The sequence below is a fragment of the Phaethon aethereus genome, assembly GCF_964289735.1.
Source record: "Phaethon aethereus genome assembly, chromosome: 2".
Taxonomy (NCBI): domain Eukaryota; kingdom Metazoa; phylum Chordata; class Aves; order Phaethontiformes; family Phaethontidae; genus Phaethon; species Phaethon aethereus.
This window is the reverse complement of record NC_138582.1, coordinates 93,007,724-93,024,069: the sequence shown is the minus strand read 5'-3', so window position 1 is coordinate 93,024,069 and position 16,346 is coordinate 93,007,724. Positions and strand designations below refer to the sequence as shown.

The following is a 16,346-nucleotide window of genomic DNA, read 5'->3' as shown; positions in this document are numbered from 1 at the left end:
TCTGATTTTAAGAAAAAACATTTCTGCCATGAACTGTGAGGAATGCCAAACCCTATGGATATACAGTGGTGGTAGTTCATCGGTGTTGAATGCAGCAGTCAAAAAATACACTCATCTTCCAGATAACCTCAGTGCACTTTAGGAAATCAAATATTACCTGGAAGCAATTTAGTACATATATTGGCTTTTAAAAATAAAATAAAAAATACAGCAGCATTAAACTTACTTACTCATGATACTGACATGTTTAATACCATCTTAACACTCATTTCAGTCTTTCACATTATACCGTAATTACGCATAGTGGTAAATTGTTATAAAATAGTGACTTTGCTATTTGGTAGACAGGTTCTAATACTAATACCTGACTATTTTGTAGAAAACCATAGCTTTTGTTCAGTTTGAAATAAAACATTTACATTCTAAGTACAATGCAACACTGTAATAGTTTAGGGAAAAAAATATTCAATCAAGTAATGTTCATTCTGTGTTGACACGATGTAGAATAGCTTTATAAAAGGAAAAAATGCTGTCAACTTTCATTACAAATGCAAACACACTGAGTACAACATTCATACCAATTTTTTCACCTTTGTTGCTGAACATACAGGCTAAAAAGCTACAATGGAAGAAAAATCTGTCAATTTAAGCTCGTTCATTTTTCTGAATCTGTTCCAGTCCACACAGTTTCAGCCCCTTCCTGCTCTATGTATTTTCATTTATTTGGGACTCTCAAGAGCTGTGTATATGTATTATTGTCAGATGTAGTACACATACAGTATTGTGTGTTCCTTTGGACTCTCCTAATGGGACATTTGAACATCTCCCCTCAACTCATGAGCATTAATTTAGACTATGGGCAGGGTCTGTATGAACTGCTAAACACTCATGCAAGTCCAACGAATCCATGTGGACAAAAACAGGGAAAGAAAGTAAGACAGCAGCATAAGGAGAACAGGGAGGAAGGGAAGAAGATTGTGGTGGGGAACATAACCAAGTTTCTTCTTTCACCATATGGCTGCTCCACCAGTGATGTCAGAGGTCAGAGGACTTTTTTTTTTTTTTAAATGCAGTAAACATTGCACATGTCTCAAGTCTTCAGTGCAAAAGCATGGTTCGAATGCTCTTTTTGATTGTTTGGCTGTCTGTTTGAATAACATGCATTACGCAAGCCTTTTGTAGAACCAGGAGACCGGGGACTCGGTTTTCTTCGTTTGTATGGAACAGAGGTGCAAAAGCAATGAAAAATTCCAAAAGAATATAGAACCGGGAATGTCCCAAAACACAAGACCACCACCCCCCTCCCACACACACCTTCCCCCAGTTTCCCAAGCTTCAGTTTAAGTAGGCAATGTTTACTTGTTTCAGTCTGCAGAATCCAAGGTATCATTGGAAGGGGGAGGGGGAGGTGCGTATCTCAGTCTGTAAGTGCCTAAAACAGGAAAGAGAACTACTAAGTCACTGCTCACAATTAAAATGGATTACAAAACCACTACAAGGTATCAAAATGGACATACTCTTCAAAAGGCACTATCATCCTCCAGTCCTTTCAAAGTAGATCCTAAGATTTTATACTATTTTCTTTCATCTTCTTACTAAAACTGTAAGTTTAAAAAAATATGTAGACCATAGACACAGGACTTCACCTTTACTGGAAAAATGCAAAGAAAAGACCACCCTCATCAAGGTTCGTCTTTCCGGTTCCAGTCCGATCAAACAAGTCAAGTCAGAATGGGCACAGGCCAAGAATGAAAAATAGTTTATGCTCTGTGCAAATGCTGAGTTTTCCCCATTCTTCTGGATGGAGAGAGAAATGGCATGTAAGACTGAAGCCATTCCTTTGATTTTTAGTTCCAATTGGTTTCTGCCTTTTTGCTGCAACTTGTCTGAAAAGTTAAAGCATGTTTCATTTATGTGTTGCATGATGGGGCACAGAAGGATGGCTGACTCTGCAAAGGTAAGCTTTAGAAAAGTTAAATTATCAAATGGCCAGTCTGTTGTTTTGTTTAAATTCTCACAAGTTTTAAGAATCCAAGTTCGCATCATAGACAGTAATTGGTATCTTTCACTTTTTGCCAATGAATTCTCTCCAAAAAAACACTGAACAGGAATGGAAAGATGGGAAGAACATGCAAGTGTCAACATGATGCCAAAAACAATCCAGTGAAAAAAGAATGACACTTTAAGGACTGATATAGTTCGACTTCCCAGCTCCGAATCATACCCATTTTCAACTTAACACTGTGAAACCCATTACCTTGCACTGTTCTACAAAATTTTCAGGCAGAGATAAGATACTTTGCAGTTCTAGAGCAGGTCACTAATGCACAACCATTTACACAAAACATACACACGCACACCTTTCTGCAAGACCAGAAACAGCACATTCAGAAAGGTAAAGAGAAACAGCTAAACTCAAAAGCAAGTCCGCTGGGAGTTATCATGATTACCTTGTTGACTGGCCTCCATGGATGACTGCTTACAGTCCTGCGCATAGTGTCCACTTACACCACAATTGTAACATGAAACGTTCCCATTCTTCTTGGGTCCCGACCCATTTGTGTTGGCAACTACGTTAGGTGCTGGATATACAGGATAGAACCTCCCAAATCCTGCCATCTGCTGCATACCATAGTTGGCTTGGCTCCCCATCACTGGGTCATGCATAAGCCCATTTGCATATGGAGACTGAGGCAGGAAGAAAGGAAGTTGCGTTCCATTGCTTTGATGTGCTTGATTGAGGTAGCTGCCATTGCAAAGTGATGGCAGAGTGAAGAAAGATGGAACTCTGTAGACTTGTCCATGAAGTGGGTTATGATAAAAATAGCTATTAATCTGAAGGCTTCCATTGGTCCCACAGCTACACCTACGTCCGCAAGAACCGCAGGGACCAGATCCCAACTGCTGCGGAGGTAACATTGTCCCGTTAGTGTTATTATTTCCAACAGCGTTTATGTAGGATGTGCTGTCACTCTGTGCAGTGCTGTGTGTTAAAGCGGGGCTCGGGCTAGGGGCAGGGCCTGGCGTATGTGTAGGTATTGCAGGAGGAACAGTGGACTGGACCTGACCAACACCTAAACCAGCTGACTGAGGTGGTGAGGAAGTTGCTACAGTGTTTAGCACATTTGTATTCTGGTTGGGCAACACACTGGTAGCATGAGGACTGCCTGGCAAAGCATATGAAGCTGGTGGAGGTGGTGGTGCTGCTGTGGAGAGACCAGCTGCTGGAAGAACCACCTTTAGATTGGTAGGCTGAGGGATCGCTCCTGGGTTTCCCTCAATGTGAGGCACCATTTGATTCAGTCCTACCACCTGGGACACAGGTTTTGTGATGGGATCTGTAGTAGGAACTGGGGATCCTGGGAAACTACCTGGATTGTGGACTGGGATAAAGGCAGTATTTGGTGATCCAATACTTAAGTTTCCTGTCGGCTGCTGCGGTCCATTAACTGTGCAACTTTCCGATGATCCCTGTGGAGAGGGCATTTTCAATCTATGTATTGCCAAATGCAAAGCAGGGCTACCAGGCTGGACAGAATGTGGAAGGAAAGTGGATGGGACTGGCAAAGGGGAAGCCATCAGCTCAAGACGTTTCTCAGGTTCACCAGAGGTCACTGGGCCCATTCCACCAGGAGGTGAATTTGCAGACTCTCTCACTGGCGAGACAGCAACAGGCGTGGTAACAAGCATTCCCATCGTTTTACCATCTGCAGATATGGGTGGCGGGACAACTGCTTCAGGCTTTTGGGCAGCGCTGTGCATCACACAGTGTAAGGCAGGCATGAAGGAAATATGTTGAAACTTTGCATTCAAAGGATCTTCTGAAAGGCTTCCATTTTCATTATTCACTGCAGAGAGCTGAGCAGATGATTTGTTCATATTTGATGAACTGACAGCACTGTAGCCTGTAAACCTGGTTGTATTTTGATTCCCAGAGTCCTCAGAATTGCTGTCTGTATCTGTGGAGACAAAAGCATTTGTCAGTCAGAAGAACAAATCTGAAACAATATAAAGTCATGCCTTGGACCCATTTACCCATATAAAACTTCCTGAGTTTGATGACACAAACGATAGTTGTTTTCCAAACTAGAATAACTTTGAGATTATTTTCATTCATCCAAATCAAGCTAGGTCAACCTCCATCACTTGACTATTTCAAACTGCCCAGCTAGCTGCTGTGTCTTTGGCTTGAGTATATCTGCAAATGTGAACAGCAGGACACAGATCAAATTAGGAATTTGCCTCTACGTAGAAAGACAGCTTACTCAAATTTGGAAAGAGGGGCAGATTAAACTGGCAATACAAAAAGAAGGACCTCTCAGACATGCCACACATAATTCGATATAAAACCAGTCCCTTTCATGCCAAAGTTTTTCCCATTACTCTACCACTGACATTTCTCAAGAGAGCTATGTCACCGAGGCCAGAAAATTACTACATGTATGTAGTTATCTAAAACTCAACGGTATTTAAACAGTCCTGCTATTTCCCAGAAGCCTTCAAACCATCCAGTCATGAAACCCGCAAAGCAAAATGTGTTCTGTGGCTAGTTAGGAAATGAAAGCAGCTAATAAAACTGAGAAACTAATTAAAATTAATACAAGAAAGAGATTAGTCTAGGAATAAAGACATTCATGCACACTATCCATAAATACAACCTCTGTCTTTTTCTTCTTCACTATCAAAGCTTTCCCTCCCATCATGTCGTGGACTAGAAGGAGAACTGTAACTTTCAGATGATGTTTCTCCACATGTATCATGACCAGATCCAGCGTCCAAATTCAGATCTAAAAATAAAAATTGGCATTTTTATTTTTAATCTCAGTATATGGAAGTGAGGTTATTTGGTTTGCTCACATCTCATGCTATTTCTCATGCTATGTCCCTACTTAATTGCATCTGTCCTTTCTATTCCTAACATTCCCACTCCCAGCATTCAGGACTGGTCTTGTCCCTATATTTGTGACAATTGAATTGTTGGTGTTAAAGGTGGTGATACTGAAAATGAAAAGAATGATCACCCTTAATAAATTTTGTGATGCTTACACCAACTTGTAGTACAACAGTAATTTCTGAGCGGTGGCCATCAAACATTCACAAAGAGAAGCAATACTCCTTGGTCATACCAGCAAAGGCAGAACGCTAACTCAGCGGGCAACATCAAAACAACACGCCTTTTTACAATTAACTCCTCCAGAACAGGCTTTAAGCAAATTACATGCACAAAACCTGTTTAAAGAAAGAGAGGTGAACTAAAAAAATTTGTAAAATTGTTTTCTGAATTCCAAATGAGATCATGGGAAACTTATTTGCTGGAAACCAGCTTTCGGGGTGGGTTTAGATCCTATTACTGAATTCAAGTAGGTAGCTAGTATGCTCTGGCTTTCAAGTTCAGTCTCAGAGGTGAAGGAGCAAGACAGATGCACTCTCTCTCAGAACATATGCCAGACACTGGCTTCAAGGAAACACCAACCCCCAACACCTTAGTTGGAAAACTTCAGGACAAAAATTAGAACACTATTATTTATTTTATTAATTCTAATAAATTACTGTTTTATTCATTTATTATTGCTATTGCAAGTATAACAAGTTGGGATAAGTCATCAAAAAGCTGCTTTAATGCTTCAATTCTTGAAATAATTTCCTAGATTAAACCTTTAATTGGTCAAATTCTTTTAACAAGTGTTTTGAACATCTAATAGAAGCCTGGAGCCACAGTGTCAACCTCACATCACTGTAAGGGTCTAAAGTGCTAGTCACAAAGTATCAAGTCTTCAAAGTTACAAGCCCAACTAACTGCTAACTCAGAAAAGCTAAAAATAGGGAGGAAAAAATGGAAGAAAACATGATGCAGTTAAGAGTTACTGACTGAAAACAGAGCACTGCAAACCAAGCCTGGATCTATAAAGCCAGGCAGAGATTCAGACTGCAACATGAAATTTTTTCTTTCGACTACGTCTCCAAAAGGGTATCTCAGAAGACATTTTGATGTTTGTACACAAACGCACAGATAGGAAGCTCATCTCTGAGCAGGACTTAATTGCTTCCAGGCTCTGTGGGTTGCAGTTTCTTCCTGGAGTGGCCTTAACTAGCCAACAGTATCAGACAGGCAGTTTCGTATCTGTAGAGTAGCGGGCAGTGAGCAGACCAAACTCCTACGGCAAAGCATTCCCTGCTTAACTTTGCACTCACTATGTCACATGAAATTGCACCACCTCTTAAAGTTATCGTGTGTTCATAAAATCCCAGTGTGTTTTGCCTGACAACAAGAACAGTAATCAAACACGTATGTAGCAAAGCTGTCCTGTAGAGTATGTTTTCTGCTTGTACAGCCCTTAGCTATAACTTTCTAAAATTGTCTGGTTTTGCTAAGTTTGTGAACTGAGAATTCTTAAAAGTTTTAGTCAAATAGTGTTTCTAAAAGGTAACAAAACCTGCCCATAAAACAGGTGACAATAATTCAGAATGGGATCCACCTGGAACTCTCAATAGTGAGAAGAAAGAATGAAAGCTTAATCAAGACTGTATCCCAAGTGGAAGCAAGAGCAAGACAAGGCACTTTATAAGAGTCCTTTCAACACTTATGCCAATTAGATGGTGTAGAAAAAGGCAAAGTCTTTGTCAACTTTCTGTCATGTGAATGAAGTATAGGAGAGGCAAGGCTGCAACTGATACTGGGAGCTCAGAAAACATCAAGATGACAAAGTTAAGCGGTAACATAGCCCTTTCAGAAATTCATAATAAAACTGGGAGACTCAATTTACTAAAAGAACACAAATATCATTTTGTCTTATAACTGACTGATGTACACAAGTCTTGGCCTGGATACTGGATTTTGCTCGATTACTCAAACTTGAAAACCCTGTTACGGCAGCACACACAGTTCTGTGTTGTAGCTCAGTAGTCACTTGCTTTACACACCACAGTTCGTTAATACTTTGCACCAGGGGTTTTTATACAGGTTCCTCATAAGCCATTCCACAATAGCTGAAGAAACTAGCGAGTTGCAAAGAGCATGCTAATGACGAGATGCCGGACCTACACACACTTGGACTAGCTCAACACCAACTGTTTCTGCAACTACTCCTCCACATAAAGGAACTTACGGAGACTCTACTAGGATTTTTCCAGTTATGTATGAAGAGACATGCCCTAAGCAACTGCATTCAGAAGACTGAGTCTAGCATGTTCTGTACAGCAGCAAGTCAAAGCACAGACTGTACAGCCAACAGACTGACTTGCACCAAAACAGATTTCAGACTTGTGATTTCCCCTTTACTGCAGAACAGTGAATACATCAGCAAAGCTGGAAATTCTGTTTCTTACAAACAGCTTGGGGGGGAAAAAAAAACACCTTACCTTTTGCTGTCCCTGTACGTATGTGCTGTGATGCTGCAACTCTAACTCCATTAGTCCTGTTATTCAACCGGCAGTCGGTTTTCTTTGCTTTCTCCCTGTGTAAATAATTTTCAGCGTTTTTTTCCAAATGCATGGGCACAGATAACCAACCATGAATGAACATAAAATGCCACTGTAAACAAAGGCAGTGACTCCAGGCCAGAAATGTATATTTAATAGATAACAAACAAATAGGTAAACGCTGTTAGTGCAATATACCAGGAACTAAACTACAAGCAGTGTTACTAAACATATGAACAAAGATCTAAAAAAGAAAACACACAAAAAAAGAAATCATGCAGCTGATTCTATGAATGCAGTTGTACACCAGACTAGTATAAAAGCATCTGGCTACAGAGTAACAAAATCACAGAAAGTCAACTTGGAAGTAGGCAGAGTATTAGATAAGGGTGGAAATGTTTTCACTTCCTCACAGTGCAGGATTGTATAGCCCACAGGAAGTTCTGAAGCCCTCAGATGTGCAAATTATCTTCAGTAAAACATTTCAGCAAGTTACCACCTACTGTGTAATGTTAAAGGTTGCTGTCAATCCTCATTTGATTTTCAGTGTTCTCTGGACAGCTTTACACCTTTTAACTTTCAAATAAATATACAAGGAAAAAAGGCAATGCAGTATCAAAGAACCTACTTCTGCTCCTTCATCTTTTTGCTAAATGACAACTGATACTTTGAGAAATGAATCCACACTTACATTCTATTTTCAAATTACTATTTTTCAGAATATAAAATAGGGATTTTTAAGTAGACTGGCTTCACACTATGCCAGGTCTTGTTCCACAACAGCAATACAAAGCACCTGATTGATTGTAGACTCTCTTTATCAGACTTGAACGCATCACTAGTTACATTGGAAACCTACTTTTCCAGCTGTGGCTTTCCTTTCTTCTTGCTTACTGTAGACAGACTTCGTTTTTCTGTTGTATGCTAGACAGAAAATACAAAGATGCCAGTCAAACAACAGAATGTGTATCACGAAGAGCAACAAAAAAACCCTCCTTCTAGACTTACAGGTACATGAGTCCAAGACTAGTGTGTTCACAGGTGCTACAACCATACAAACAACTACTTCTACCATGCAGCTAGGCCTTTAAAATAATGCACCTTGTCTTGTGTTTATGCCATTATCAGCAAAACACTCAGAAAATTACTACTTGCAGATATTCCAAAGATATCAATCAAAGTATTGTTTGCATGCTATCTTTCCTCTTGAGGATAAAACCAAATGTTTTTCATCACATACCCAATAAAAAGGCTAATCACAAGGCTTAAGAGGCTACAGAATTTATTGATTTAAGTGGAATAATTTGATGGTTGAAGGGTGGGAAGTACATGTGGCAAATTATTTTTACATAGTGTCAAAGCAGGTACCCAGCCTTAAACTGGAGGTTGCTGCTAAACTAAACTCTAGAATACAACCTAGAAACATGTAAGAAAAAAAACATAGCATCTGCATAATTCTTCAAGTGTACTATTACTCACTGCTAGTAATATGTCATATTTGGCAAAGGAGTAAAATTTATGAAAACTCAGAAATGATCTCTGTCCAAATATGCTGTATTTGGACATCCTTTAAATAGGAAGTAGCTTTTCCTCTACTTTAGTATATTATTTTTTTCTTGCTTCAAGCTTACAGTATTTCAAGCTTTGATGCAGTCTACCATTTCATCTTTAGAAGCAAATCTCAGTTCAGTACCCCACCCTGTGAAATAAGGAAACTGTCTTTGTTTGGCTTGCTATTCCTCACGTCATAATAAATAGCCAAATTCTGCATGTAGAATAAGAGTAATATTAAGCAATTCTAACATTCAGTGTTGTTCAGATATAAGCAGCGAGCAGCCTTCTTTCCTCCAATTTCAGTAGATTTCATTTATAAGTAGTTATTCTTCTCAACTATACTCACACCAAAATTGACCATTGAAAAGACACAAATCTCACAAAAAAGTATATATGCATCCAGCTATTAACTTTTTCAACAAGGATAAATATTTAAGTTACTTAAGATAATGCAAGTAAGATAGAAAGAATATGTTTAACCTGTTGTCCCTATTTCAGCATTAATATGGCTTAGTTATTAACACAGCTTCTAATTTGTTCCTTGCAACACCATAGAAATTCCCCCTGATGACAATATGTTACAGTAAGAGGAAAGAGTCAGATTAGAAATGAACATTAGGCTTTTCTGATTACTTATATCCTACTGGGAGATTTTATTTACAAATTCATAAACAAAATATGCAACTTTATGAGACAGTGGTAAGTAATTACAAGGGTTTTTCTAATCAGGGTCAGTAGCAACTTGAACTTTGATGCTTATTTGTACAATTTTAGCAGGGCTCTTCATCTTTTAAAGGTAAATATAATGATGTGCAATGGACAGTCTTCTCAAGTGTCTCAGAGTATTGCTTTAAAGAAAAAACAGCAACACACCTGGTCAAGTAGGTTTGTACAGTGCTCTGGGTGCTGCTGGACAATACAGCTTTTTCTTCTCCAGTCCATTACCCCATTTTGCTCAGAGTGCTGTATGTTAAGGCTATCCAGTGAAGAACATTTTGCACTGCTAGTGCTGCTGAAAGAAAAAAACAAAAGTTATGCCTATGTGAACAAACTTGCAGGCTTTTCCTACCAACATACACATTTTTGCGTCATGTTGGGAAACTGTGGTATTTTGCTTTCAGAAAACCCTAAAAATTCTAAAGATATTTAAAAGATGTAAGTTACAGGAGTTCTCGTGCTCTAAAGTTACTAATGATCTGAACATAATTGGAGCTCCTTTTTCCATTTGTCTACTATAATTTGATGAAAAATTCAGAACAACAGAATTTGTAGAGAACAGTACTTGAGAGAAGAGTTTCCACGGAAATTTCTGCACACAGTCTTTTTGTTTGCTTTTTTTGTACCAGACGTGGGGAAATTTTCCAAATGGAGATATATTCTGACTTCACCTTCTCTCTTCCTTATCGTTAATGACAAAGATGGCATTACTTTGTAATCCCTATTTCAGAATTCATGAGACATTTAAGAAAACAAGTGCATGGCTACTTATAGATCATACTGCAGCCGTGTTTGTTTGAACTTAAAAATAGTTGTCTTGCTTTATATTTTTACTAGGATTGCTAGTTTTGCGTAGTGCTGGGAAAGGGGAGTTGCATTCGGCATTTACTCTCGACCTTGTAATGCCTTCCCCTGAAGCTTCTCTTAACAGCAGCTGGTCAGAAGAAATATTTAACCAGGTCTGAGACCACGGTCAACAAAGACTGCTGAAAAAACAGTCAGGGTTCTGACAGCGTCAGTAGGGCACATGGACCTATAAACTTTTTATCTATCGTTCAATGCCCTACTACTGACTGGATGGAAAAAAAAAAAAGGGTGGCAGGGGAGTTAACACTTCTAAATTCTTATCAAAATGCTGACTGAAAATGCCTTTTAATTCAGGGCTGTTGGCAAGCTGCTTCATGAAGGTTACTGCAATATGAAATGTCACTCAGTTCCCGCGACAGCAGGGATCTAGCTCACTCCAAAGCTCAACGCATGCTTAAGTTCAGTAGCTACTTACTAAATACCTCTGGAAATAAGTGCTCAAACTACTTAAAAGATGTACAATCGAATATTAAAAAAATAGTTTAAGAAAATGCTGAGAACCCCAGAAGGTCCCAAAATACAGACATGAGACCATGACTGCAGAGGTATAAGCAAGGTCACTTTAGAAACTTCTTCCAAATGAAGTTATGTGAATCCGCTGCCAAATTTGCAGTCATTTCATGTAAGATGTGATACTACTACATTTATTTCATTATGTCCAATCTCATTCCTACCACTAAATTTTTGGACCTTTTCAAGAGTAAGGCTGCCATACTGAATAAAAACAAAAGGTAGACAGATGTAATGTGCAAATTTTCCTGAAATACACCAATGCTATTTGAGATGAACTGCTCTTGACTCTAGACAGTTTTACACATACTTAAAAGAGAAAAGTTTCATCAAGTGCCATTTCTTTAGAACCCATAAACAGCAGGCTCACATTTTAAGACAACAGACACATAATGCGAACAGGAGAGGACTAACAGATCTCTAGCAGTCAAGAAGTAAACATATTTTCCCCTCTTAAATAAACAGAAAATGGTAGCTAGCAAAACGAGTTTCTACCACAAATTTTGTGGAAAGGCCTTTCCTTGTCTTTCCTACCTGAAAGATAGATCCTAAACTACAGTAAGCTTTAGTATACTTCATTATACAATGAATAAGAAAAAGACAATTTTTTCATTAGTAACTATATGCTAGTAGGTTTGGATCCCACTCTTACGACTTCATAGTAGGCTGTATATCCACTGGTATCAGAGATTTTGTCAAGATGACATTCTCTTCTTGAAGAAATATAAGTTGAGAGTAAGTAGGAGGGTTAAAAAACAAAACAGAAACAAACCACTAAGTTGTCCAACTGGTAATTTCACAAGTATCTTGTCTATTAAAGATCTGTGAACCTTAACCAACATTGTTTTGGGCTATGTTTATACTCTAATTATAGTAATTCTGGGTAATTTTTCCTCCCCTGAGATAAATATATTTTACAGATAAAACAACACAGAACAAAACTGTAAACCACAATAAATTTTGTATTCATTTTTTCCTCTTAATGTAGTTCAAGTATTGCACAACTATGTGCAAACATATCCAAAGTTTCTGGTTAAAATACATTAATGGGTGAATTCACATTACATACTTCATATATTGGAAAGCATATATAAACTACTTCAATATGGTTAAGAAGTGCTTCCACTTACAACGGATGTAAAACAGCAAGGTCTATATGCTTTTGCTACTAAGCAAGGGAAAGAATGGACTACCTTCTCCTATAAGGACATCTTTGAAGCTACTGAAGAAAAGCTTAAAATCAACAGCACTGGAAATTTTCAGTATATGCATGGGTGTGTGCACACAGGAAAAATACATGCAATACAAATTTATGTTACTCAGCTTATAAAAACACATCAAAACATCACCTCAAGTAGTGAAGATTCACAAAAACTCGGAAAGAAAAGAGTTCCAAATGACCTAGACCTACATATTTAGAAATGAGATCTTTTGAAATATTTTTCTAACATAGATTAAGTTAATAACGCCCCCCTCAAACAACAAAAAATAAAACAAGAACACCCCACCCCAACCAAAAACCCCACATAGAAGGAAACACATACTCTCAAAGCATTAACAAATGAAGTTCAGAAATGTAGCATGGTCACATAACATCCTAGTACCTACTTGGCAACAGGACTTTTCCCATTATGTTTCTTGTGAACTGCTGTGTGTTGCATTACATCTGAAAAAAAATAAACAAAGCATAATTTCAATAGCAAATCCTATTTCCTCTCTTAGATAAGTCCAACAAATTCATCTTTCCATCACTACCAGAAACTTAGCAGAAAAACATGTCTGTTAAACAGGCTAGGCTTCATTTACAGTATTGAAATTAACGGGTGTTGCATAGAGGACAAATCAGGCTGCACGGACAGTATAATCAAGACTTTTTACCTTCCATTTCACAGAGGAATGAAACAGAAAAATAGGAACTGTAACAACAGTTTATGTTGGCTCACCTCTATATTTAATCATAAGGACTAAATGCATGACTGAGTATCACCCAGTATGAAAGGATGGAGAGAGAAGAAAGGATTCAGTCAGAAAAGTACAGGATTTTATAATTTTTTTCTGAATTACTAAAATTCATCTCAAAACTATGTCACATTCTGAATAGCAACCGAAGACAAGTCTTACACAGAAGTATTGCACTCTGATCCTCAAAATTCACTATGCAAGTAAAGCTTTACAAATTACATTTGACATAAAACAAGATACTGCCTCAAACAAGAAGCAAGAACTTTAGAGACATGGTCTACCTTTTTCTTTAAGGCAACTTAAATTTTAACAAAAGCAACTTTTCTTAATTCCAACTGTTGATGAGAGCTTTTTGGTAGTCATCATTTTGCCCAATATGGTTATGATTTAAAAAAAAATTCTAAAAAAAAAAAAATCACAATTTTTAAACGTCTGGTAGCAGTTCACTAAAATGGCACAAAAGATATCCTGAAATGCATTTGTAGTTTCATTAATTGAACAGATTTTTATTTTTTTTAAGGACAGCATGTAAAACACTTTTTGAGCAATTTCCAAATATATTGTAAATACACTTGGTGTGTTCTGAACTCTAAAGAAGAATATGGTAATGATTTTAAATAAGAAAATGCTATCTGAACTGCATATGTGGATTACTGATTGCACGTGAGATCAACAGCAAGCTTCTTATTAGTTATTAATGTGTAACAGGATAAAAGTGGTGTCATTCTGTTAAAGCTAGTGTAAGTGTTCAGTGGTCCACGTTCACCTAGCCACCCACCAGAAGCTTATACTTGTTATGATTTTCTATACTGAAAAGAATGCAAAACTGTCTTGCCACTCCTTTCAGAATGAAATGTTGCTTCCACATGTGAACTGTTTTTGAGGTATTTGGAAAACTCCAGCTTTCAGACTGTAATCAATACTTCCTACAGTCCCAAAAAGTCCTTATTAACAGTCCAGAGTATAAAAGCAGCATAGGTTAAGAATAGGAAAATTTCAACATCCTTTCTGTGTAAAACTAAAAGCTAGACAAATTTGGCACTTTTAATACGAAACAGTCTGCAACTCTTGAAATGCTGCACTGAACTTCTAATCCTGGTAACTGAAGAATAGGTAAAGACGTGAAAAGCTACAGTCTCGGCTCAAGTAAATTGTAAGTTTTATCTTCCTGGTTGCTGAACACAGCTGTAAACTTCTGACTCCAAGCTGTCTATGAACACTCCCACTCCTTGGATTATACAGCAACCTCATACGGAAGCTGTTGAAAGTATACAAAAATTCTTCATTTACATAGCAGATTTTGTTAAAATCTCTCAACTTTGTACCACCAAAGATATCAGTCAACTGTATGATTTCCAGAACTGAGTGTGGTAAAATTTCTCAGAGAAGAACCACCTTTGAGTACACAACTACCTTCCTCCTGACTTGAAGCTTCTGAACTGTCCTCCTTGAAGTGTTCTGGTGCCTTAACCGTCTTCAAAGAGGGTTGTAAGTTACCTGCAGAGAATAAAGTTCACGTAGTAACTTTATAGATCTCGAACAACTAGACAGTTCCTGAATGCTTGCACTAAACTGGAAGCTGAGGAAATGGAAGACTGAACTTACTGGTTTGTGTGTGGCAATAATTTGAACATCATCTCCTTCAAAGCAGGCCATCTCTAAGAGTAAAGGCTCTATGGAGATACTTTTGTTTTGAAGAACAGAGTGTGCAAAACAATTTTAAAGCTATGATGCAATTTCAGAAGGATGGGATTATGATTATAGTATTAAAAATACTCCTATTATCCTGCACTTCAGATTTTTTTTATAATTTTCCTTGTGTTACAGCAGGAAATGGGAGACCACCAATGATAGTTACTACAATTCTTCTACAGCAAGTTACACTCCTCCATTATCACCTGCCAGAAAAGTCCTAGTTTGGGTTAAAGGCTTCTAGTGCCCTTAACACAGTCTTCACACACAATTTGCCTTTTTGTGCCAGATGGGATGGAAAAAGAAATGGCAATAATATTTATAGTTTTGTTGCAAATATACCACTGCCATGCTCTAAAAAAGGACTAAGTTTGGTAATGAATCTACCTCTAGGAGTCTACTCTTTCCCTCTCAAAAAGTTCCAAGTTAGTGCAGATAAAAACGTCTGAAAGCTGTTGCTTAGGAGCTTGAAACATTGATAGGAAGATCTTTCTGAATATTGTCTGCATTGACCATACCAAGTGCCCAGAGATCATGCTCTAATAAAGCCTGTTGGAATCAAAAGTCTACGCTAGCCTGAAAGAATGTCTAAAATAACTGATGTTATGAACCAGCAGGGAGCTAATCGATTTCTTCCTTAATGGGACCATGGTGGCTTAATTACGCTTGCTGAATATATAATGCAGTATGAGATCCCAACTATTACTTAAGGTATAAAGACCCTTCACTGATCACAGAATTTATTTCCACATAGGTTTTACTAAACCATACCCTTCAGAAAAAATATTTTCGTATTTCTGTGAAGAGACATTTTTATCTCCAACTCTAAATAGCACCTGAACACCAATTTAAGCCACAAGTGCTTTGTCTGCCAATGAATTCTGCACAAACATTTGAGAACTAAGGTGAGATTTTTCTTAAATATATGCTTTCCCCTCTGCTCCCCACACTGCCATCAAATTGAAAATATGCCACTATGGGCTAACTTGCAATTGCAAGTATTACTAGGATTTCAGGAATCCCAAACAGGAAACCTAGAAAAACATAGAGGCCACCTATGGTGAGTTACCCCAGACAAGTCCTCCAGTCCCCCTTCTCAAAAGAAAAACAACTAGGCTTAGATTATCGCACTATTTGTCTTCACTGAGCTTTTTTTTTTTTTTTTAATATCTAACTCAGTGTCAGGGCCCTGAACCACACCAATGGGCCTTGCAACCTCTTCCCCTGCCCTCCCAACGGCTTCACCTGCCTGTGTTCAAGATCCAATCTGATACACAGCCGTTTTGCAATTTTGGGTCAGACTGCTGGGAAAAGAACTGGCAGACGCCTCATGCGGGGCCTCCAGCCCTTGGCTTGGGAGCCACATTTGAGCTCGGGCCCTTGCCTGGGGTGCACTGCAGCCATGCCTGTCCCTAGCCACCTACCTCACTGATCCTGTTCTTAACCCTGACCTACTGACTTGTTTTTCTGCCTTGACCTCAGACCTGCCTCACTGCTTTGGACTTGTCTGGTAATCATCAGATTCTTGCCTGACTCTGGTCCTAATCTTCCTCACAGCAAGTTAAGCCCAATGCTTTCTGTCTTACCCATCAGAGAGAAAAGATCATCCCCTTTACATTATGACT

At 38.3% G+C, this 16,346-nt stretch overlaps 1 protein-coding gene across 3 annotated transcripts in view; it reads right to left on the bottom strand.

The window, feature by feature from the left end:
- Positions 1-780: 780 nt before the first annotated feature.
- The window catches only part of ZCCHC2 (zinc finger CCHC-type containing 2), a gene marked incomplete at its 5' end in the record, with an annotated part of 42,528 nt that continues 26,962 nt past the window's right edge, over positions 781-16,346 (bottom strand). Inside the window, 8 exons of one of the 3 annotated variants that reach the window (XM_081996785.1) lie at positions 781-1,432; positions 2,451-3,959; positions 4,659-4,787; positions 7,360-7,454; positions 8,279-8,343; positions 9,847-9,985; positions 12,676-12,733; positions 14,425-14,526. In XM_081996785.1, coding sequence (XP_081852911.1) covers positions 1,365-1,432; positions 2,451-3,959; positions 4,659-4,787; positions 7,360-7,454; positions 8,279-8,343; positions 9,847-9,985; positions 12,676-12,733; positions 14,425-14,526 — 2,165 coding nt within the window. In that variant the 3' untranslated portion in view covers positions 781-1,364. The remainder of the gene's footprint in view (positions 1,433-2,450; positions 3,960-4,658; positions 4,788-7,359; positions 7,455-8,278; positions 8,344-9,846; positions 9,986-12,675; positions 12,734-14,424; positions 14,527-16,346) is intronic. The other 2 variants (XM_081996786.1, XM_081996787.1) reach the window with 2 other exon arrangements.